This window comes from Euleptes europaea, chromosome 9 (genome assembly GCF_029931775.1).
Source record: "Euleptes europaea isolate rEulEur1 chromosome 9, rEulEur1.hap1, whole genome shotgun sequence".
Taxonomy (NCBI): domain Eukaryota; kingdom Metazoa; phylum Chordata; class Lepidosauria; order Squamata; family Sphaerodactylidae; genus Euleptes; species Euleptes europaea.
In genome coordinates, this window is record NC_079320.1 from 23,139,256 (window position 1) to 23,164,543 (window position 25,288).

The 25,288-nt window shown below is 40.7% G+C and overlaps 1 protein-coding gene across 1 annotated transcript in view; it reads left to right on the forward strand.

Annotated features, from left to right (window-relative positions):
* Window positions 1–3,219: 3,219 nt before the first annotated feature.
* Window positions 3,220–25,288, forward strand: part of NFKB1 (nuclear factor kappa B subunit 1) — a 59,563-nt gene continuing 37,494 nt past the window's right edge. Inside the window, exons 1-8 of the mRNA XM_056855825.1 lie at window positions 3,220–3,258; window positions 5,181–5,265; window positions 9,219–9,259; window positions 12,859–12,957; window positions 16,539–16,687; window positions 18,842–19,005; window positions 19,925–20,083; window positions 23,020–23,124. Of these exons, the coding sequence (XP_056711803.1) occupies window positions 3,220–3,258; window positions 5,181–5,265; window positions 9,219–9,259; window positions 12,859–12,957; window positions 16,539–16,687; window positions 18,842–19,005; window positions 19,925–20,083; window positions 23,020–23,124 (841 nt within the window). The remainder of the gene's footprint in view (window positions 3,259–5,180; window positions 5,266–9,218; window positions 9,260–12,858; window positions 12,958–16,538; window positions 16,688–18,841; window positions 19,006–19,924; window positions 20,084–23,019; window positions 23,125–25,288) is intronic.

A 25,288-nucleotide genomic window follows, 5' to 3' on the forward strand; every position in this document is an offset into this window, starting at 1 on the left:
TTCCAGAGTTCAAAGTATCTTATAGCACATTAAAAAGAATCCCACTAATGATAAAATAGTCTTAAGAACAAATGCGAATTTTGGATTTGTACCTTTTTACCTATTTTATCCTTTGCTTTTTTCACTGATTATATTCATGAATTTCTCCTTAATAACTGCTTCTCATCAGCTGTAGTCTGACAGTGTCTGTAGTAGTTAATTGTCTTCCTGATGCTGCAGTCTTCTGCACATTTACAAGCAAGTCCTGTTGAACGGTGCAATTTACTTCTAAGTAAATCTGGGTAGGATTGGGCTCAAAGCAATGGAACCGTCATTGGTCCCCTAGTCATTCATTGTTCCCAGCTGAATTGCAGTCACTTCCAGATATTTTTGCATGACAATATATGCTTGTGTGTGTGTGTATCCTTCCCTATCCCCCTGTGTTTACTGTAAATTATTCTAAAATTATAATCTCATTCCTACACTATGGGTAGCTTTGCACGTTTTGCGAATGACAATGATTTTTTATGCATGGTGGCACACAACATGATCACTTTTAATTTTCCTGGTAATTCATTTATACTTGTAAATGTTGTTTAAAGAGGTAGCAGTGTGGCACATGTGAGTAATGCAAATATATGTTGCATATGTGATTTTTAACTCTTTCATTTTACATTCATAAAAACCCAGTGAAGGGAAGGCTACGCTGAGAGAGCAAAAGTGGCAGCCTGAGAGAGGGTTGCCAAGCTCCAGGTGGTAGCTGGAGGTCTCCTACTATTACAACCGATCTCCAGGCAACAGAGATCAGTTCCCCTGGAGAAAATGACTGCTTTGGAAGATGGACTGTATGGCATTATACCCCACTGAAGTCTTTCCTCAAACCCCACCCTCCTCAGGCTCTACCCCCAAAATATCCAGGTATTTCCCAACCCAGAGCTGGCAAGGTTTACTTAGAATCCTACTTAGGTTTGTTCAATGGGGCTTACTCTCAGGGAGGTGTTCTTAGCACTACACTGTGTATGGTTCAAGGCCACCTAGCAAAGTTTATGGCTGAATTTAAACCCGGGTCTTCCCATCTTAATTCAACATGAAGCATTTCTTAGACTACACATTCCCTCATCTTCTTGTTCCCAAGCCGCACTTATTTTAACTCTTCTATTGTAGGTTGCATCTCAGATTAAAAGTTGGGGTGAAAATATAGAACTACAGAATGAATGACACTTTATGTTCGCTACACGAACTTCAAACATAATGCAAAAGTACAATTTATTTTATCTACTGTTAGCTCATGAAACCAGGATTCACCTTACAGACAAGTGAGGATATAGTGTTATGTTTGCATCTCTATGATGGCTGAAAAATTCCAGACAACCTAGAGTTTACCTAGGGTGGGTCTATTGAAGGAGAGATCATTTTGGTAGTATTCCTATATTTGCAGAGTTCTATCACAGGTGGAGGCAAAGAAGCATTCCTACTGAGTAGCAGATCTGCTATTCCATATCAAATCCCCAGAGACAGGAAACCCTGCACTCCCAGGTTAGGGTTACCGGGTCTCCTGCTATGGTGGGAGACCTTCTACCAACAATCTTTCTTCCCAGGGCACACCATGACATCACTTCCAGGGAGGGCTGCCAGATCCCACTTCGCCACTTGGCGGGAGGTTTAGGGGTGGAGCCTGAGGAGGGCGGGGGAGGGGAGGGACCTCAATGCCATAGAGTCCAATTGCCAAAGCGGCCATTTTCTCCAGGTGAACTGATCTCTATCGGCTGGAGATCAGTTGTAATAGCAGGAGATCTCCAGCTAGTACCTGAAAGTTGTCAACTCTATTTCCAGGGGAAACTCAGAAGTGATGTCTCGTTGTTCTAGGAATCACTGGAAACGCTGTTTTTTTCTAGAGTCATGTGACGTCACTTCCAGTTTTCCCTGCTTGCACTGCTAGCAACCCCCATGTCCATGCTTCCCATCTCCTGGCAAACCTACCCCAGGTGCTCCAGTCAACTCCAGCAGTGGGTGTCGTTGTCTTTCTATGTCCTTTCAGCAGCTAGTACTGTGCTTCTTTTCTCACACAAAAAACCCCACGTGCACCCTCCCGCCAGCTAGGCTGGAAGCTCACCTCTCCCAGATCCTGATCGTCCACTTGAATAAAACAATTCATTGAGGCTCAATGCCCATCGTGGAGTCATTTACAATTGTTAAGACACCTTATCCTTCCCTTTTTTTCATGTAGGATAGACTGAGCCACAGTAGTTGGAGGGGAAAACCACAACTGTGTACTTACTTGCCATTTTTTTATTGACTGTTCATTATTTTGAGTGTTTACTTTATATTAATAGCCGGAGGAAAAATACATTTTAAAAATAAAATGTACATATTGTAAAGCAGTTGGGTAGCTGCTTCAGCATGATTTTAACCATTGCCATAAAGACTGTGTTCTAATTAGAGTTGCCAGCTCCAGGCTGGGAAATACCTGGAGATTTTTGGGGTGGAGCCTGAGGAGGGTGGGGTTTGGGGAGGGGTGGGGCTTCAATGCTGTAATGTCCAAATGGCAAAGCAGCCATTTTCTCCAGGTGAACTGATCTCTATCGGCTGGAGATCAGTTGTAACAGCAGGAGATCTCCAGCTAGTACTTGGAGGTTGGCAACCCTAGTTCTAATGCCATAATGGCTACACAAATCACCTGCTAATAGGTTCATTTAGAAATGTTTCAACTAGATACAGGGCATTTTCTGTGGTGTCACCTCGTTACTATCACTTAGGTGCCAGGCCAAAACATATCTTTTTATCCAGGCTTTTAATTATGGTTTTTATCTTAATGGCTTTTTAAATAGCCTGCTTCTGATCTGAGGTCTGTTTTATGGGTAGTTTAATGCGATTTATGCCCTTGTTTTCATGGCTTGTTTTAATATTGATAATGTATTATTTTAATTGTAAACTTCCTCGAACAGGATGAGGTAGCCTAGAAATTTCCTAAATAAATGCATTCCTGTTCTCCACTATCCAAAAAATGTAAAAGACCAAATTCATACTTTATATCAGTACATGATTACTCCCTGCCTTTTTACACGCTTCATATATAACTGCAGCATTTCTTATATAGTTGTATGACTTTCCCGCCTAGCTTTCATAGGATAATGATGATAACTTTGATTCCCCCCCTCCATTGAAAGTTGTTTTGCTGTTGATGCTGTTATAACAATTGCATTGACTTAAAATATCTGGTTAATAATTTCAGCTGTGAGAATGGCAGATGAGAATGCATACGTCCTGGGGGATCATCAGGTGAGTATCTGTATTGTAAATGTCAAAATTTGTGTAAGGATCATGGGTAGTTATAGCAGCTATTTACAAAACCAGGAATGTTAGAATATTCTGTGACCCTCAAAGAATAGGCAAAACAAACAGTAATGCAATGTCTTGTTCAACCAAAAGACATGGTAAATGAACCTATAGTGGGAGGGAAAATGAGTTGCATCAGCTGTACAGCTGGAGATCAGCTGTAATAGCAGGAGATCTCCAGCTAGTACCTGGAGGTTAGCAACCCTACGCTGTGGATTAGTGGTAGAGAATCTGCTTTCCTTGCAGAAGGCCCCAGGATCAATCCCTGGCATTTCCCATTCAAAGGAACAGGTAGTGGGTGATGGGAAAGATCTCTACCTGAGACTCTGGAGAGCAAATGTACAAATAGACAATACTGACCTTAGATCAATGGTCTGACTCAGTGTGAGGCACCTTCATGTGTTCATTATATAAAAAGCTTCATGTGCTATATGTGTGAGAGTTTATTAATCGCTAATTCCATCTGTTGAATCTCTGTTTGACAGAGATTCAATAACTATTCCTGTAAATGCCATGTTTTTTTCAGTTATTGCTAAACAAGTTTCTAGTTTAAAATTTCCCTTTAGCATTTTTTTAAAAAACCTGAAATCATTTTATGCTTTTTTCCAATAAGGAATCTTTATGACACACTGAGTTAGTTTATAAACATCTACAAGTCTCTGGGAGAAGTTGCTAAAACATGTGGATTGGATTTGGGCCACCTCCTATCTATGCCCACATCTTTCTTTTCTTTTTTTTAAAGCAAACTAAGCTTTTTAAAAGACAGGCCTGTAAAAAAAAAGGTTTGGTTGGTGTTGCATTTGTATCATAGTGGTATCCTGTTTGAGTCATGGTTATGGTTAGACGTTGCTTCATTTGCTCATTAATGAGTGGGAGTTGCAACTTTTTGACACTTTACTGAGCTTCCTGTGTTGTGCCTTGATCAAATTAGTGAAAGGCAAATTTTCCAAATATGTCCACCCACAGGAAGCATATAAAGCACAGGCAAAGTTTGTGTTGATTCCTCCTCCCCCTTGATACCATGGCTGGGCTGGTGTATGACCTGTAAGTAATTTACTGGGGTCTATATCTAGGCAAACCCTCATGAGATTGAACAGAGACTATCTAGTAGCAGGGCTTTTCTCCTGTCGTAGATGGCAATCTTGATGCTTAATGCCACTGATGTCTGTGAGCTTATGCACAGATGTACTAGGAAGTAGTATTTTAATAAATGATTAAAAATCGGAGCCCCTTCTGTAAACAAGTAGCTCTTGATGCGGGGAGGGGAAGGTAAGGTGATTGTAAGCCAGTTTGATTCTTCCTTAAGTGGTAGAGAAAGTCGGCACATAAAAACCAACTCTTCTTATTCTTCTTGATGGCTATAGTAGGTAGTAAAAAGGTGGAGCTCTTTCCCCTCCCAGGGCTGGGTGCCATAAAATATTCTAACTTGATGGGTACAGCCTTTGGGCATTGTCTAGATAAGTACACATTTACTGGTAGCCTGTTGGCACGTGTTTTTGCCTGTTCAGTAAATTTGATCCACGTGTTATGAAGAGGTGAGTGTTGGAACTGATAAGCTGTCATTGGTAGCTATGCAGGACACTATTAGGCAAGAGGCAGGGGAAACCTTTTGTACAGTTAATATTTATTAAGCAATGTTACCTTGCCACCCTTTGAAGCACATTGACCTCAAAAGACTTAAGAAGGGTATAGGATCACTGCATAGGATGGCACATCAATGCATAGGATGGTGCTGTGAGAGGCTCCGTGGTAATCAGCCTTAGTTAATATGGTCATAGAGCTTGAATATTGCCCACTAGATGTTGAACTTTTCAGGACTCTGAAATAAACTGATTTGTTAAGAATTGGCAATGTTATTAATGCAGATGTTTGGAATGGACCCATACATTGGGATGAATGTGCTGATGAATAATGCTGGCATAATTACGTCTGATCTACCGATTCGTACAGGTAAGAGTTATTGTTGTTTAGTGGAGAATATTAAATGTTGCTGGTTGTTTGAAATTGTTTTGTATTTGGTAAAGACCTGTTGTTTTTTTCTAAATCAGTTATGAATTGTGGTTATAAGTTTGCTGTGCATTTAAAAGATAAATCAAGGAATGGTTTAAAATATTTGATTCTGAACCTTAATTAGCCGTATAAGAGTTTGAAGGGTGTTTGTGTGTGTGTGTGTGTGTGTGTATGGAACAGTGATAAATATTGAAGTCTGTAGTGGTATGTAGTCCCAGTATACAGTACCCCCATGGATTCTTAACAGTGCAATCCTATGAAGAGTGACTCCAGTCTGCCCATTGAATTAAATGGGCTTAGAGTAGAGTAACTTGGCACATGATTCTGTTTTAAATTGTCTCCTTTCTTTTATCTTTTAAACACATTCTGTGTGTTTAGGAGTGGACCAAAAGTTATAACAAACAGAACAGCTTGCAGGTGTCTTCGGTAATGCATTATGTTCTAGTCTAACAAAGGATTCTTCAGTATAAAGTTCTTCAAATACTTTTAGGATGTTATTTTAGCATGCTTGGTAGTATGAAAAGCACTACCAAGGCCCTGTTGATCTGTTGCTCCTAGTGCACATTACAGATACAGCATTTTAATTTAGCAAAATACATTACTATGTTTGTGGTGAGAGTCAGCACCACAAAGTGGCTGTAATTCACATTTTATGACTGGGAAACATGCTAAGAGATAACAGCTTTAATCCCATCACTCTGGTCAGGTAGCGTTGGTGTATTCCTCCCACGTGGAGGACCTTTCCCCAGTGCCGAGAGGCTGTTCTGCTGGCGTTGGAGGTAGCGGAACAGAGTGATTCTACTGAGTCCATAGCAGAGTAGGATATGAATCCAGATCTTCCTGGATCCAAGATTCTCTCTCTAACCACTGGGTAACACCAGACATTTATTATATATTGTCCGTTGTACAAAAATGATGGCTGCCTGCCCAAGAGGAAGGCAAAGAGAAGATTCTAGGCTTTGCCATATACCTACCTTGGACAGTATTTCCCTTCTAGAGTTGCTGTGACAATTCTATGCTTCTTATTAATGTGGTCTACGGTAAAGTTGGTTTCCTGTATCATTTCAATCTGTTTCTATATTCATGAACTGGGTATTTCCTGTCAGATGTCAAATCACAAAAGCTTCTTTTTCTCATTGTCACATAAACGGGCAAATGTCAATTCCAAATAAATCACATTTGTGAATTCTGTTGGGACTCTGGTGGCCAGTTTCCCAAGTCACATGAGGGGAGAGGGAATACATCTATGAGTAAGCGTTCTTGTTCCTCTCATTTCTGAAAGTTTCCCTCCTTGGGGAGATTTAAGAACTGATTGCACAATATATGAAAATACAACATGTATAAACACTGGCAGTTTTTCTGCTTAACTATATCACACATACACTGATCTTATTTTGCTTAGTATTTGAGCTAGCTGTATGGTTGTCACTCTCGATACAGAAAGGAACTCCTTGGCTATTAAGCAGATGTATAGAAGGGAAATTTCAGCAAGGGCAACTTCTTACATAATCTTGCAGTAGAGTTAAAAGCAATGGGTTGGGTCCTGTGGGAAATGTTCATGGAAAGAGTTGGCAAAGTAGATTTTTCTTCACCTTTATCTTCCCCAGCAACCTGCTATTTGTCCTGAAACCTCTTTCTGAGGACTGGAAGAGCCTCAAAATGTACCATGGGATGGAATACTGCAACAATAAGGGGCGATCATGTGACGATGCCTCCTTCCCGCTTCGTCACTGGTCCAACCTGGAAGAGGGAAAAAGAGATGCTTTTATCTGATTAACTGCAGTGCCCCACTCTGGGGCATGTTTTGCTTATGAGGTTATCTCAATCCTTAATGAGGATTTTCAGGACAAACGGCATGGTGCTTGGAGAAGAAAGGGAAAGACCTGCTTCTCCAGCTCTTTCCGTGAACTCGTCAGCTGGATCAAACCCAGTGTGCTTAATCTTACCACTCACTCAACTATGAACTAACTCCAGAAGATGTTCCTCATCTGTCGCAGGTAGGCTTTTTGGGCTAGAAGAAGGTTAGCTGAAGGGAGTGAAAAAAACCCACAGTTTGTGTTTGTCAAAAATCCAGTGTAACTAGCTCTTAAAGCAAAAGACCACTTGGCATATTAAGTTGGAAAATGCAAACTGGCACAGTCTTTTGACAATACAATTCTGTTGCCAAGGATCAGTAAATGTAAGAAGGTTTAATGTGATGTTGATAGTTCTTTTTTTTTATGGATGTGAAATGTTTTAGAAGTTTGGGGACTTTTTGGCAGTAAATGCCCGGTTATAGGAAAACTTAAATTGAAATGTTAAAGGTTAACCACTTACATTAGTTTAGCCCTATAAATGAGTTTAAAATAGATTTTTGTTTAATGTAAACCAAAGTGAAACATCATTGATGACCTAGATTGGCTTTGCACATCACGGATAAGAGAAGAGAGGGGAAGCATGAGTGACGTGCTCCTAATTGCAGAATTTCTTCTGTAATGTGCAGAAGTGGGGACTTGTGTATCTGCTCCACTGAAATGAGACATGTTAACTCAACACATACTATGACTCACATTTTGTATGGTAGGCAGGAAGTACAAGTCTCCGCTGCTTCTCCACATTGCTTGTTCTTAATGTATAAAGCCATTCTAAAACACTTTGTGAAAGTTGGATGCTTTGTTGTATTTATTTACTATGACTGAGGTTTCCCTGACCTGGATGGCTCAGGCTAGCCCAGTCTCATCAGATCTCAGAAGCTATGCAGGGTTGGCTTTGGTTAGCATTTGGATGGGAGACCACCAAGGAATACCAGGGTTTCTCCTCAGAGGCAGGCAATGACAAACCACCTCTGTTCATCTCTTGCCTTGAAAACCCTGTGGGGTCACCATAAGTCAGCTGTGACTTGACAGCACTTGACACACACATACATGACTGGGATCCAGTGAGAACTGTATGCACTCACAAAACACTTCCATCATGGGAATATTCCCAGTTTTTCCCTTCTGCGGATGGTCCCTCATAAAAAGCCACTCTGAAAGGTCCATTGACTTTCATGGAACGGCTTTTGGGGGAAGATAGGAGGCAGCTTTGGAAAAGGGTGTATGACCCGTGTTGTACAGATGTTGGAGACCCTATCTGGCCCTTTGGATCCTGGACCAAGTGCTGCTTTCCCTTAAAACAGTAGTACAAAAAAAAATGGTGTAATCCTAAACAGGAGTTACACCCTTCTATATCCCTTAACTTCAGTGGATTTGGGATGATGTAACTCTGTTTAGGATTATACTGAAAATATTACAAAGCAATACATAAAAATCTTGCCGTGACGCCTGGGGGAAAATAATGTCTTAGTGAAAAACTAGAGTATGTTATCCAGAATTAGGGTTGCCAGGTCCCTATTTCAGTGTTCATAACACTTCACACTGTCACAGTTTTCCTTACAACTGCCCTGTTTGTTAGATTTTTAACCCAGATTCCACAAAGCAACTGAGAATATTCATAAAATTAAACAGATTCTATTAACAAGAATCTTTCACTTTAAAAGCTAAAATCTCAAAATAAACAAAGTCAAGAAAAGACATACAGGTGGGGAAAGGAGAATAAATTGATAAAACACAGTTTTAAAATACTGAATTTTAAAAACAAACAAACAAACCTCCCTCAGAAACCAAATCCTAACAGTCAACCAGTTTCTCTGAAGATTGGAGGAGGGAAGAAGTTGAAGGAAGTGGGTTGAAGGAAGATTTCAGGGGTCTGTAAAAGATTTGCTGTTGTTGGTGCTGATGGGGCATCAGTGCACATGGTATTTGTCTGTCCTCATTTTCTTCTTAGGCCATCTTGTACAAAACTGTGGATTCATAAATGCATTGTTCTTACAAACAATGACATTCCTAAGTTCTCCTTTTCTTTTCTTAAACTAGCTGATGGGCCATACCTTCAAATTGTTGAGCAACCTAAACAGGTAAGAGAACTCTTTTGTGTTTTAGTAGCAATTAAGGGCTTTTAAATTAGAATATCAAGATCTGAATTAATGCCGCATGCATTGATTCTGAGTAACACGTCATAATCTTAATTCATATCAATCATGTCTCATTATGAGCAATTAATTAATGTCACTTTTATCAAAGTGTGGGATGTTTTGTGTTGAGACTATCCTGATGCTGGTGGTGTTGGAAAACACCATAAAGACACAGTCAACTTATGGCTACCCCACAGGGTTTTCACAACAAGAGATAAACAGAGGTGGTTTGTCATTACCTGCTTCTGCGTCGCAACACTGAACTTCTTGGTGTTTCCCATCCAACTACTAACCAGGACTGACTATTCTTAGCTTCTGAGATCTGGCGAGATCAGACTAGATTGGGCCATTCAGGTCAGGACACCGTCCCTGACCCTACAGAGAAGAAAAGATACTGCAGAGAGGGTGAATACGCTTTTTAAAAAGAGGTTTCCATATGACATGGAGGGAACAGTTACACTATCCATCTAGGATCACATATGCATTGGAAAGCACTGTTGTAAGTCAAACTTCCTGCATTATTTGATTAATAAAATAATTAATAAATAAAATAAAATAATAAAAACCCTCCATAAGCACATTTTAACACTGCTAACTGTTTTTAACATGGGCACATCAACATGTAGTAAGGGGACTGAAAACTTGCTTTAACTAACCCATGTAAACTCAGTCTATGTCCTGTACTGTAGCCTTGGCCTGAAATTTAATGTCAAGGGTTGCCTTATTTCTACCTGGAGTCATGAAACTCTGGGTCCTGTTTCATGACTGCAGGTAGAAATACACTGAAACACTGAAGAATTTGTTACATATTCTGAGTAAGAGCCAGAAATGGGAAACAATTTGAACAGGATAATTGGCGCAAGGCTTTGAAGCTGATGACTCATTTTGAGAGCTGTAGCATGGATAGATGTGGGTTGATAAAGGATTGGACATGGATGTTGGAAACTTGCAACTTGGATATTCAGGCAGGATACACAATGCCCTTGACTCGTTTTTTCAGCTTAACAACCTTGAGAGATACATTAGACTGAGAGAACATAAACTTGCATACCTACAGAAGACACTTCCATGGAAGGAAAAATTATAAAATGCGCATCTAACTAGAATGACTCAAATTAGGCACTTGTGGTGGCTAACACCCAAATGGGAAATACAGAACCCAGTTTCAGAATATACATAGTCACATGCCAAAATCATACAGATGTGCATGTAAGTATGGATACGTGTTGGGATGCTGTTTTCCAATAGGCATACCTGAAACAAATAAATCTTGCATATGTGATCTTGCCTTAAGTATTTGTTTTGTATTTTTTGTTTCTGTTTTCCAATAGGCATACCTGAAACAAATAAATCTTGCATATGTGATCTTGCCTTAAGTATTTGTTTTGTATTTTTTGTTTCTGTTGTTTGACTATCTACATCTGTCTGGAATTGCTGGAAAGCAGCTTATGCATTTTGTAAATAAAATAAAAATAAATCCATATAATGACATGTGATACATAAGTAATGACCAATGTATGAGACATACGTCTATTGGTACTCTTCAAAAGACTCTCTTGGACAGGTCTGAGGGTCTGATTTTAGAGAACTAATTTGGTGTAGTGGTTTGAGTGTCAGACTAACATTGGGGGGACCCAGGTTCGAATCCCCAGTCTGCCATAGAAACTTGCTGGGTGACTTTGGGCCATTTAGACGCCCAATCTACCTCACAGAGTTGTTATAAAGCTAAAATGGAGGAGAGATTGATGTAGGCTGCTTTGGACCCCATTGGAGTAAAAGGAGGGGGTCTACATGACATAAATAAGCATGACAATCTGTGTCCAGCAGAAAATAGACGTATAGCAGTTAGGAAACCTTTCTACTTTATGAAACTGTCGAGGTTTGGGGAACATAAATAAAAGCAGCCATTAAGTTCTTCATTCCTTGAACCTTCATTTGTCTTCTGGAAATGACATGCAGATTATGTTGAGGCCTAGGTCTCATTTTAAGCCTGATAAGACCCCCAGCTTGCTGGATGGTGCTGGGGAAGGCGGCCCAAAGCAGGGGATCCCCCGCCCCTGGTGGGAGTCTGGCAACCCTATCCAGGATTGGATGCAATATAATTCAAGTTGTTTCCAGTTAGAAAATTCCAAAACCTTTGATTTGTTGCCTCAGATATATTCCAAGCCTACCCCACATGTTGGAAGTAGGGTTGCCAGGTCCCTCCTTGCAACCAGTGGGAGGTTTAGGGAGGCGGAGTTGGGGGATGGAGATCAGCATCATCTACGTGATGACGTCACCTCCGGTTTGTGGGGGCAGCTCCAAATTATGTGGTGGAGGAAAAAAGCAGCCCCAGACGACCACCGCAATGAGGGAAGCAACAAAAACAAAACAGGCTGCAAACTGCGTCCCGTCCTCTTGCCTCGCACAAAACAGCTGATTGGGAAAAACAACTGATCAGCTGCGAGGCTCTGGGAGGAGCGGGGAGGGTAGCTGGAGAGAGGGAATAAGGTAAGTCGCCTTGTTTCCTCCCCTCCAACTACCCTCCCTACTCCTCCCAGAGCCTCACTGCTGATCAGTTGTTTTTCCCAATCAGCTGTTTCATGCGAGACAGGAGGACGGGGCGCAGTTTGCAGCCTGTTTTGTTTTCGTTCCTTCCCTCGTTGCAGTGGTTGTCTGGGGCTGCTTTTTTCTCCACCGCCCCAGTTAGGCTTCTGAAGTCATCCCATAGATGACTCCGATGGCTCCCCCTCCCTTCCCCCGCCTGCTTCCGCATGCCCACAGCTGAGAGTGGGCGGGCAATAGAAACAATGGGCGGTAGATTGCCCGCCATGAGCGGGCAGTTGGGAACCCTAGTTGGAAGTGTAGTCGCTTTTACCTGTTTGATGGGCATATGACTGTAAAAACAGAACCATTAAGGATTCAATGCTGCGGTGAGCTAAGAGTTGTATAAAACATTAATACCTTAATTCCTTTCTACATTAATTCAGTATTAAAATAATGTGTACTTGTGTAAATATTTATTTACTAATGTTAAGATGGACTAATTAAAAGGTACTGCCTTGCTTGTTTTCATTCTCATTTTTTGAGATCAAAGGGTTGTGTCTTTGTTCCAAATGGCTTGCAGTAAAATAAAATTCTATAAAAGTATTCTGGTTGGTGTTTCAGGTTTGCTAACAATATTTTATGGTACCTCTGGGACAAGATACTTTTATGGAAATGCAGGCATAATTTCTATAGCATACTGAATTAACTTCCCAAATACGTATGGGAAATTCCAGGCTAGGTTTCCCTCCCCCAAATAAGTTAATTGCTTCCTTAGAATTAATGAAAATAACGAGCCTGCAACACACTAATAAAATGCATTTCACCTTGCTGTGTATTTTCCTACTCTTTAATAATAGCCATATAATACTGAAAATAATGGCGGAATTAAAGTACGATGTTGGGATGAGATGACATACATGAAGAGGGAAGAAAAATTCTCCTTATTTATTTGATGAAATAACGCGATATTCTGTTGAAAGTTCATTTATTCAAACCCTGTAAACTAATTTCTGCAGAGGGGATTTCGTTTCCGATATGTTTGTGAAGGCCCATCACATGGTGGACTTCCTGGAGCTTCTAGTGAAAAGAACAAAAAATCATATCCACAAGTTAAAGTAAGTACAGTATTTCTTTTCTGTTTTCTATCTGTTTTGGGATTTTGATTGCGTTTAAGATCCTAAGCTTTATAAACAATGACTCAGTTGGACAAGTACCTAATTGTTTCAAGAGCAGAAGGTGAAAATTTGCCAAGCAAGTGACAATTCATTGCTCGTTGTCTTTGTGTGACAAGCCGCCAGCAAGAATGATCTCAGGGTTTTGGAACTGTGCACGCTGGTGAGGGTAGCAGAAATGTGGCTGCCAAATAAATGTGAGAATGGCCGACTGAAAGAACATTATCTGTTGTAAGGAGGGTGTAAAACATCATCTGTAGGGTTGCGGCGGGCAACTGCCCGCCAATCAACCCGGCTGCCTGCTGACCAGCTGATGATCGGCGAGCAGAAGCAGAAAGGGGGGAGCGATATTTCCCCTCCCCCCCCACGTGCTCCTGGGAACACTCAAGCCTCCAGTTTCACGCTGCAAGCCTGATCAGTCCCAATCTGGCTTACAGTGTGGAAAGGGAGGCTGGAGCCTTCCTCCTAGCCCTCCTGTGCGCACGTTGTGATCTCTCAGAGCATGCACACAGCAGGGCTTTGAAGGCTCCAGCCTCCCTTTCCACCTATCTCTTCAGTGCCCTATTGTGTGGTGCATTTTGTTTTTCTCCAGAACCTCAGAGAGAGTTTTCAGGCTGCTAGCAGAAGGTGGGCAAAGAGCCACTAAACCAGGGGTGTAGAACTCAATTGTAACGAGGGCTGGATATGACATAAATGTCATTTGGTCAGGCTGGGCCATGCCTCACCAGCCCAGATCAAGGGGGGTGGCTGCCTCGGCTGGCTTGCAGGCCAGATAACAGCTCTCAAGGGCCCGGATCCGGCCTATGGGCCATACGTTTGACACCTCTGCACTCAGGGTTGCCAGGTCCCTCTTCGCCACGGCGGGAGGTTTTTGGGGCGGACCCTGAGGAGGGCGGGGTTTGTGGAGGGGAGGGATTTCAATGTCATAAAGTCCAATTGCCAAAGCAGCCATTTTCTCCAGGTGAACTGATCTCTATCAGCTGGTTAGAAGTTGTAACAGCAGGAGATCTCCAGCTAGTACCTGGAGGTTGGCAACCCTATCTGCACTACACCATCTCCTCCTATGAGCTCTTCCACTGGATCCAACTGCATATGTCCCCAGAACTGATGTTGCTGAATAAACCAAGTTTATTTCAGTAAACTTGGAATTGGGTCTCTCGGAGAATATAATACATAATGTCAAAAAAAAGTGTAAAGGATATGTGTTTGTTTACTGTTTCCTTTACCGATACTTGTTCTTTCTTGGTTTTTATCTTTTACTACGGTTGTTTTCCTAAGTCTCTATTTTCATCTGAAGGATTCCACCCACCCACCCAACACTTTTGTTTTATATAAATCCTTCCATGGCAACACCTATTAGGAGAGGTTGGCAGAGAAATATGGGGAAGTTCCTCAAGGCAACTTGATGGCTTGTTAATGCCTGTTCTTGCTTCACATTTTGCAAGTAGGAAAGAGAAGTATTTTGCATGCCGTGTTCCTCTTGCACACACACCCCTCACCTCCCCACAGCAATACATCTTCCTGTTGCTGAGTACTTCACTTTGATGAATGACGAGATCTCTGTGAACCCCACAGAATATGAAGGATCAAGGATTGTTCCTGATTAACTAGCATGGCCTGGATACTCTTTGTTTTAACATAAGGACATAAGAAAGGCCCTGCTGGATCAGACCAAGGCCCATCAAGTCCAGCAGTCTGTTCACACAGTGGCCAACCAGGTGCCTCTAGGAAGCCATTAACAAGACGACTGCAGCAGCACCATCCTGCCTGTGTTCCACCGCACCTAATATCATAGGCATGCTCCTCTGATCCTGGAGAGAATAGGTATGCAGCATGACTAGTATCCATTCTAACTAACAGCCATGAATACCCATCTGTATGGATTTTCACTCTCCACACAAGTAAACAGAGAAAGAATGGTGTCTTTGCAGCAAAACTAAATTTATTAACTGGCAGGCAAGCAAGCAAGCAGGCTATGGGAGTGTCTAAAAATGATATTTCAAAATCCTCTGAGTCAGACTGACAGTGTGCCTCTAATGTGTTCAGCAAAACTTTGCCTTGGCTAGGATGAAGTAAGTGTTTTAGTAAAATGTATTGAAGTTCTGTGTGTGGTTATTCTGAGAACTCCTGCATGGGAAAACTCTTTTGTCTGGAAGTACTTATTATCATTAGTGGATTGAATAATTTCGAACAGTTCTATGCTGGAAGAGGATACTCGGTATGTGAAAATAGAGCCATGGGGTCATGACATACCATAGGTCAGCATGTGTGTGTTATGCGCCATCAAGTCACTTCTGCTAATGGCGATCCTGTGAATTAATGACCTCCAAAATGTCCTATTTTTAACAGCCTTGCTCAGGTCTTGCAAACCGAAGGACTTCCTTTATTGAGTCAGTTCATCTCATATTGGCTCTTTTCCTAGTTCAGAATAGGAGACCAAATACATTGACTTGGATCCACTGGTAATCTCAGCTGACAGGAGGGATTTCCATCGGCAGGGTGGGACTTCCCTGTCTCCCATCTCCTGCTGCAACACAAAATGCCCCCAATGAAATTCTGCTCCTAGGGGGCATGAATGATCACAAATCCTGCTCATAATTGGCAACCCCGTTATGATCAGAGTCATGGAGAGCTTGCTGATTGCCAATATGAACCAAGTCTGAAATCTTAATTTTTGCCTCTCAGAATGTTTAGAGGCCACGATAGCTGGTGTCCAAGAAATGAAGCTTGTCTAGTTTCTCCTACCCTTTCTTACTAGGGTGGTCAGTAGAGTTGCCAGGTCCCTCTTCACTAATGGTGGGAGGTTTTTGGGGTGGAACCTGAGGAGGGTGGGGTTTGGGGAGGGGAGGGACTTCAATGCCATCGAGTCCAATTGCCAAAGTGGCCATTTTCTCCAGTTGAACTGATCTCTGTTGGCTAGAGATCATTTGTAATAGCAGGAAATCTCCAGCTAGTACCTGGAGGTTGGCAACCCTAGTGGGTTCAAAAACAGCTGATACTCTGGTAAGAAGTGCTGTTTGAGGCAAGTTGAAAGTTAATTGTTTAGGCTGATTGAGATTTCTGAAGCCATTGAAGTACCTCCTCTGGACTGTTTTCAAAAATAGTACTCAGAATGCTCTAAATATTACTGTTTTGTTAAAAAATGCATTCACTTACTTAAATTCTGCCATTTTTACATGACTTGGCAGTATTTGAAATATGAACCAATAATATTGAGTCGGATCCTGTCAGCTTTTTCACTCAATCTCACTCAGTTCCCTGCATTACTACCGTCGCCATTCCACATGTCTTTTGTGCATTTAGGTCCCACATTTTCCAGCATAGCATTTTGATTGGTCAAAGAGGACCCCTCCTTCACCAACAGAAAAGCTGATTAGTCCCAACCCTTTGTGCATTAAGCTTGTTCATATGTCTTTGTACTTCAAAAATCTAAATTCATTCTTAACCATTCTGAAATGGAACATACATTAAGGTCATGACAAATGATGGTTCATACTGAAAGTATTTGTTATGCTTCCTAACAGATCTGCAATTACGTCGGCCCTGCAAAAGTAATTGTTCAGTTGGTCACAAATGGAAAACAGCCCCACCTGCACGCTCACAGCTTGGTGGGGAAACACTGTGAGAATGGAATATGCACAGTTAATGCAGGACCAAAAGATACTGTGGTAGGGTAAGTACGCTAATGTATTCATGGGATAAAATTTCTATGCAGCTATGATACACATTGTATCAAAAGTGTGGCTGCAGAAGTCTGAAATCATAAAGAGGAAACAATAGGTGGAACATTAGTCAATCAATACCTTTATTGGCATATTGGTTATCATATAAAATGGATATCTATTATATAAAAATACAACTAATAAAATTCATTCATGGTAGCTATTGGGTAAGTTCAGCTTAGTTTCTCGAATTCTCATGGCAGCTAAAAGAAACTTTGCTACTTTAGTACAAGAGTGCTGGTCAGCCAAAAGAAAAGCCACTTTGTCTTTTCCAGAGAGATATAAGATATCTTTTATTAGCGGTTCAATAGAGACTCATAATAGACACAGTGGAGCAGCACGTGAGTCATTGTCTCTAGTAGATTCTGTGAACATGGGCAAGTCCTATTGCAGACAGGGATGTTCTTAAATCTGTCCCAAAGGATTTCCGATGGAAAGATGTTCAGACGCGCTAACATGAAGGCCCTTCGTAGTTGTGGAGAAGTTAAATCGGAGTAGAACATTAGTCTTTCATCGAGGGGTGCATCATGTGTAACCTCTACATTACTGTGGCTCCAGGACAAAGTTTTTCAGACATGTGAATTCCATATAAAAGTTATCTTAAAAAGAAAAAACGTGGTCAACTCACAGTGGAAATCTGGGAGCCCAACCTTGCAACAACACGTGGAGCATCCCTTCCTTTTCGGTGGTTTAGCTTGCATACCGAGTTTGGGTTGATCATTTTTATCATGTCAAAGAAACAAAATGTTTAATGAGGAGTAGCTGCAATAATGTTATCAATTTCAATGGGAGCTTCATTAGCTCTGAACAAGTACTTAAACCACGTCTGAAGGAGTGCTATAATTTGAGATAGTTGGGGAAATTGGATTTTCACTTTACTAAAATTATTTAATAGGCGTACCTGCAAAAGCACAAAGGTTAAAAACAATACTTTTTTATTTCGCTTGACACTTCTCTGAAGCTCATTTGAATTTTCCATTTTTAAATGGGGGAATTGAAAGTTGAGAGTCAATGAATTGCCCAAGGCTATCCAATCAATCATTACCTAATTTCAACCCAAGGATTCTGTTCCATGCATGTTCCTAAGCACTTAGATATGCCAGAGCTTTCCTGATTTCCTGCTTCAGCTCTTTGTACTGTGTAGGAAGCTGCTATTAGGAGCTCCACAACTTTCAGGAGCAGTTTTAAGGGGACTGTATTAGGACATGTCCTGAAGCCCAGACTGTCATCATCTATTAAATCATTCTAGTGAATCTACTCCCTGCCTTCTAGATCAAAAAAGTTGTCACTTTGCTGCAGTGTCATTAAAATCCATGTGAGTTGGCATAAACATTGGGGACAATTATATATTACTTAAATTCTTAGTATAAAGCAGCAAAGGGAGCATTGAAGTACAGAAAATCTGCTTCCCTTTTGAAAGATTTGAACAATAAATATGCATAATACTGGTTCCAAGAGTGGATCAGGTTTCAAATAAGTGTTGGTTTGATGTCTTACAGCCATGTTTTTTGGAACATACATAGTAGTCTTGAAAAGAATGGCGTGGAGGCAAAGGCTGCTTTTAATTCCTGAAAGGCTCTTGTGTTTCATGTTAAGACCCAACATGCCAGCAGCTTGATTGCAAGAATTTCATATTTGCTATACTGAGATTCTTCTTCTAAACTTGTTTCCTGCTAAGTATATTTTGTTGTTTGTCAAATGCTGTGAAATAATTGAATTTCTCCTCTAAGGAGGCAAGGGAAACTTTGGAATGCAGGTATCTTGCTTGCTTTTGTTGGTGGTATTTTTGTTGGTATTTAACACTCCTCTTGAGTGCCCAGCTTGCAATTGCTTTTCAGCCTTTGCATCTTTCTTGATGTCCTATTGCTATTATCGCCAATGCTAAGATGTGTTTCCCCACCCTTTCAAGATGTATTGAGGCAAATAGGTCTAACAGACCTATGCCTGCTATTTGCAAAACTGAGAGAACATGGAAGAAGATATTTTTAAATTCCAGTTTCTAAATTGCATTGACTGAGGACTGGCAATGAAAAAAAAAGAAAGGCAATTCTTGTAAGAAATTACACAAAACTTTTTGCAAGTGATTATCTCATATTTTTGTCTAGCTTTCCAAACTTGGGAATATTGCATGTTACAAAGAAGAGAGTGTTTGACACGCTAGAAGCACGCATGATCGATTGCTGTAAAAAAGGCTACAATCCGGGGCTTCTCGTGCACCCTGAACTGAGCTATATACAAGTGGAAGGTGGAGGGGACAGACAGCTCACAGGTGGGTGAGGATTTAATTAACAGTTCAAATATCTCAAGCACAGGAAAGCATTACTTACTGTTTCTGTTTAGTGGTGGTGGATGGTGCCATCTAGTTGTAGTGGACTTATGGCAACCCGGTAGGGTTTTCAAGGCAAGAGATGAACAGAGGTGGTTTGCCATTGTCTAAGTAAGCATTCCCTTCATTTTTTTGTTCCTTCCCACTACGGATTGCTACTAAAGCAGAGGCGTGCTATTTATTTATTTATTTAGGCAGGCAGGTGTATCCCAAAGGGATCCAAATTGACATACAACCAAAAAAAGAAAAAAGAAACTATACACAAACTGATAAGCCAAACAGTGTCATGCCTGCAGACATCATTTTGGAGTGGTCCTGGACTTGTATGCTGGCTCCTCCAAAGTCCTGGCTGTTATCCATGGACTGTGGATGCCTGAGCATGCTCAAGCATTATAGGTCCCTGGACAGGAAGGCTATATGTTTTATGAGTTTGTCACAAATAAAGTAGAATATAAAAGAAAAAGGTGTCCTATGTTGTGATGCACTTTGCTCTTCCGTTTAGCAAGTCTAATTATTTCCAAAGTTTGGTTGTGCTTTCAGAAGCTCCCGCAGCTTTGAATAAGACACCTCTGTGGTTCTTTTGACTTAGATATTAAAATGGCACCAACTTCTTTCCGCCTATGTTTTTGTCAGAACTCCTTTGAGAGTTGTCGTTATTGCGGGTTACGTTGGCCTGTTGCTTTTGGCTTCAGATATGCTAGTGTTGCAGCAAATTCTTCTGCTTTATCCAAAGCTGTTGCTTCTTTCTCATGGGCAAATGCATGGATGCTCATCCCAGTTCTGCCTCTCTGGCGCCCTCCTCCACCGCTACCACCTTGATGGGAGGCTTTCTCAATTCACCTGCCCTTTTTGCTGATCGTAGAGCGTGAGAGAGACATCATTCGCCAGGCAGCCCTTCAGCAGACTAAAGAGATGGACCTCAGTGTGGTGCGGCTCATGTTCACGGCTTTCCTTCCTGATAGTACTGGCAGCTTTACAAGAACACTTCATCCGGTCTTATCTGATCCTATATATGACAGCAGTGAGTGTTTCGTCCCTCCTTCCTCGTACTGGTCTGATATTCATATGTTTCCCGTTGACTTATTTAAGTAGGTTATAAACCTTTGCTTGTCCCTTTCCTACTTGCATTCTCTGAAATGTCAGGAAAGATCACAGATTTTTAATACAAAGTATTTTTAAAGAGAATTTATTAAGAGAAAATAAGAATATAACAATAAAAGAAAATAGAAATATAACATTACTAAAATACTCATAATAAAATACTTGAAAAGAAACTAAAACCGTGCCGCTAATATAACTAAAATACCCATAACAGTGAACCAAGCAAAACTCTATTTATCTAAAATCCACATGCTTATTACATCACTACCTCTCTGCGATTTATACATTGGAGTGTTTTTTCCATCCATGAAATTGTTAAATTCCAGCAAGCGTCCAGTTCTTCCATATTTTTTTCGTTATTATAATACGTCAACTTAATTAAAGCATAGGTTTCTTTAACCTTATCAAGCCAATTATTTGAATCAGGGAATTTATTGCTTTTCCATAGATTTTTAATACAAAGTAATATCTAAGAAGCATGATTCCCTGCAATAATGAGAATGTTTGTTGCATCCATGCTATGAATTTGTTTACGTGCTCCGTCATATAAGCACCCCTTTTCATTTTCCCTTTGAGCAGTTATTTGTAACCCCCCTTAAAGATCTCAAAGGAGTCCTAATGAAAGATCGATACAACTTCTGAGTCTGAAACCAGACTCGTTTCGGCCTGTGTGGCCAATACGATTTATCACTGGTTGATGGTATACACATGCGTACAACATTAGAAATACATTACAAGACTTTTGTGTAAGCCAATTCCAATTGTGAAATATCCATGGTATACAACAATAAGTGACAATGGGCCACACAATATATCAGGTTATTGCTTTATAGCATACCTTTTACATGTATTTCTGGATGTGTCTTTATAATAATTGTAATTGCATATATGACCACTGAAGAAGGCCATACAGGCCAAAACATGTCTGGTTTATTATTGGTCATTAACAATGTTTTTATCATCAACAATGTTGGAAAGTTAGTAACTATACACATCTATTCTTTTTATTGATTAGGCTACATATAAGGTCAAGTGTTTTTATTTCTGTGTACACTATAATAAATATTATTTTGTTATAAACTGTAGCTCAACTTTAAGGTTCTGATGTGGCAGTGTGAGCCTGCCACTCCTGCCATGATCACTCACCTGTGATCTGTTAATGGTGTGGGAATATTGCACATGATATTCTCATTTCCCTAACAGTGAGAACTAGACTGGTATCTAGTTGCCCATGAAGCAAAGTATAGTTATCCTGGGGCTTTGTCGTAGTAGCATTTTATCTATATTTTATTCAGGGTTGTATAGATGGGGGGTTGCTTCTGAATGACAGCTGTTCTCCACATAACTTTCGTTGCTGCTGTGAATGCACTCGCCTGGTGAGAAAGCAACCTGGGGGAAATTGCAGGTGCATTTGCAGTGGCAATGGAGCATCCACACGGCAGTTTTCCTGCACTTTTCTTACTCCATGACTGTAGTTCTATCCACACAACCCACACACAAATATACACATACAAACACACACACACTTTATGGCTTCAAACTTTTTTAAAAATCAGAAATTGACATATCACAGTAGTATTATAATGTCAAAGTAATCTGTGTACTTGTTCCTCGAATTCCCAACTTTCCTTTTTTTTAAAAAAAGTAAGTCTCTAGCTTCATTTGTTGCAGATATATAAGGGGGGGGAGTGGAAATTAATCCAATCCCTTATGTGGGGCAATATCCCAGCACTCGCTTGGTGCAGGATATTCCACCTGTATAAAGCAGCAGAGTTCAAAACAGCCAAAAGCTATGTGGAGGAATATGAACAGCACATGTATTAAAATTGAAGAAAACTGTATTTAATAAATGTTTATAAAGTCCTTTAAAATAATAAACATTTTTAAGAGGTTTCTACTATTTTTACCTCATATTAACTGAAACATTGTTACATCTGAGAGAGTGTGAGGCAGAGAGCTAACACAGAGTGATACAGAGTGATACTGAGAGACTGAGACTGAATGACAGTTGCAAGTGACAGCTGGTTACAAGTAACTGTCACCAGAAGGGAGGGGCTGATTCTAAAGGAGCACAGAGCCCACTGTCAATCAAATTAGGCTCCAGTGTTCAATCCAACAGGAAGTATCTCTGCAACGAAAAGGGCTAGAAACTTCCTTTTTAAAAAGACACTGGGAATTCATAGGAACTAGTAGACAGATTATTTTTAAAGCCAGGAAAAGTTCTTCATTGGTAGAGGACAGATGGCAGGCCACAGGGGAAAATGGTGCAAATGTGGGCAGGTCCTGCAAAAATGTGCCACTTCCTGTGCCCCATGGCACACAGACGTGTTTGGCGTATGAACTTTCCAAAAAGATCTTACCAACCCAGGTTTTGGAAAGATCATGGCAAAGGGGACTCTTAAGGAAACACATTGTCTAAGTGCTTAAAAAAAACCCCACTCTTGCTCCAACACCAAACCAGAACATAACCTCCATGTGGAAGCTGCCATGACCATGTCCCTGTCCTTTATTTCTCAGATGATAAAAGTGTAAACAACTTGAACTCTCTTTTTTTTTTTGCCTGAATCATAACAACCTGGTAAGAGGTGGTAAGTGCTCCTTCCCTGCAGACTTTTAAGCAGAGGTTAGATGGCCATCTGTCAGCAATGCTGATTCTATTACCTTAGGCAGTTCATGAGAGGGAGGGCATCTTGGTCATCTTCTGGGCATGGAGTAGGGGTCACTGGGTGTATGTGTGGGAGGTAGTTGTGAATTTCCTGCATTGTGCAGGGGGTTGGACTAGATGACCCTAGTGGTCCCAACTCTATGATTGTATGATTTTAACCTGACTTAACTCCTGCTGCTTATATTTAACAGAAGCCCCCAATGCTTCCAACTTAAAAATTGTACGAATGGACCGGACGGCAGGCTGCGTGACAGGAGGAGAAGAGATTTACCTTCTTTGCGACAAAGTTCAGAAAGGTGAGGCTCTCGTTTGAGCATGGCTATACAATAGCAATACTGCAGTGTTTCATTCTGCAAGTACTTGCATGCATAGGAGGAGAGGGGGAGGGGTTGCTTTCTCTTATGCTGGACATTTAAAAGGTTAGCACCATAGATTTGAGTTGACCCGCCAAATCTTTTCAGGCTTTCCTTTTAACATTTGAGCATCTTTCGGTGAAGAGTAATAGAAATAGTTTTTGCTTTGTCTTCTGTATCCTAATGTGTCCATTCTTTTTTAAATCTATTCTGGACCTAAAAGGATGTGACTCTTACTAAGTTTCCACTGCAAATCAGCAAAACTTACTGTTGTGCATTGTATGTTTTTGTTGGTTTGTTTTGGAGGTGTTGCTGTCAAAGTGAAGTAGATGCTGTGCAATACAAATATTTGTAATTTTGATGTGCTCTTTTTTTAGATTGGTAGAGAATGTTTTCTGGGTTTTCATCATGGAGTTTCATTATGCTTATACAAGAAGTGTGGGTGTGGATGTTCTGTTTGTTTTTAAATATTATTTGTAAACTGCCTTTGGGGCTGTATGGCAGAAAGGCAACCTATAAAAAGAAATTCACAAACAGGTCTTTTTTGTTCTGCTAAACCATATCACAGCAAAGGGATATTAATAGGGCAGTTTACTCTCTTGTTTTGAGATTCTGCGTGTAACTTTTCTGAAGTCTGAGAAAGTCCTTCCTGATTTAAGAAAAGGAAGTGAGAAATATGTGTCACTGCTTAAAAAAAAGTCTTACTAAATGGAAACCCCAAAGTGGGGTTTTCCCTTGAATATAGTTTTCCCTTGACATCATTCTATGAAATCTCTTGGTCCTATAGAACTGAAATGCATTGTAAGAATCTCTGGTCCAGAATTCTGATGGTATCCTATGGTGTACATGGAGTTTCTGTAGGTAGGGAAATCATGCAAGTTCCTGAGAAATGGAGAGCCAAGGAAAAGATCTCTTCCTTTGTCCAGTTTCTTTTTTAAAGTAAAAAAGACAATCCCAGTCTAGATAAACTGGAGTACAGGGTTTCTAGATTATATTATCTAGCAAGCCATACTTCAGGTCAACTCAGTATAATAGAATTCCTTTAAGCTTGCATAGGAATGCAACCAAGCGGTCCAATGTGATGTGAGGGTACAACAGAAAATAAAATTTCGACTCACAGACTGCTGGCATAGTAGAGTCACAGCATCTGGTGCTGTTATTTGTTCTTTGCCACTGTAGCACTCTGTCAGCTCTTCTGTGTAGGTAGTGGTCACCATGGCTGGGGTGGTTTTGCGACCACATGCAAAAGTATTGTACGCCAAGGGCTTCAGTGGTGATAGGCATGACAGGAGTGGAAATGTGATGTCCCCTGTGCATTTTTATGCAGAAGTCCTACTTTATTCAGTGGGACACAATCTCAGATGTGTGCATTTGATTAGCCAAAAATGGCAGATGATGCTGTGGAATGTAGCAGACAAAGATGTATGTGTTATGTATTTTCATTAACTTGCACAAGGATCTGCATGTAGCTTTACCACCACCATGTACTGTTGCTGCACATGAACTTGTAGGAACTGAGTACAAAATATTTATACCACATTAAGAGTGCCAGGATCTAAAAGGAGTACTTGATGAGGATAATTGAGACTCTCTCCCCATGCCATCTCCTCCTACTTGTTTATTATTTATTTATTTAAGACATTTATTATCTGTCTCAGGACAGCTGACAATATGTCAAAGCAGCTTACAAAATCCCACCTACAAAGTGGCTTACAATGTCCCACTTCTCAGGTCTCCGTGGTTTATCTCAAAGTGCTGACAAACATGAAACAAATAAGTTGACTTTGGTCATAATGACAAAGACTCACCTTTGCTTTGACTGAACATAGAGGCCATTTGCAGGCCAAAGATGCTGGCAAACAAAAAAAAAAATCTCTCTGCCACCATTGCATCAGCTGCACTGTGCCCTGCTGAGTTCTTTTGTCCATGGAGTTCTTGAATTGACCTTGGAAGCTAACTGGTGTCCAGGCAGGTGACAAAAACTGTGGCCGATATGGATGGTTTGGGTTTAGTATAAACCAGAACCAACTGAAATTAACCAGATTTATTATGGTTTTCATCAGCTGCCCTGGACATTAGTTTTCCAGAGTTTTTTGACTCCACCCTT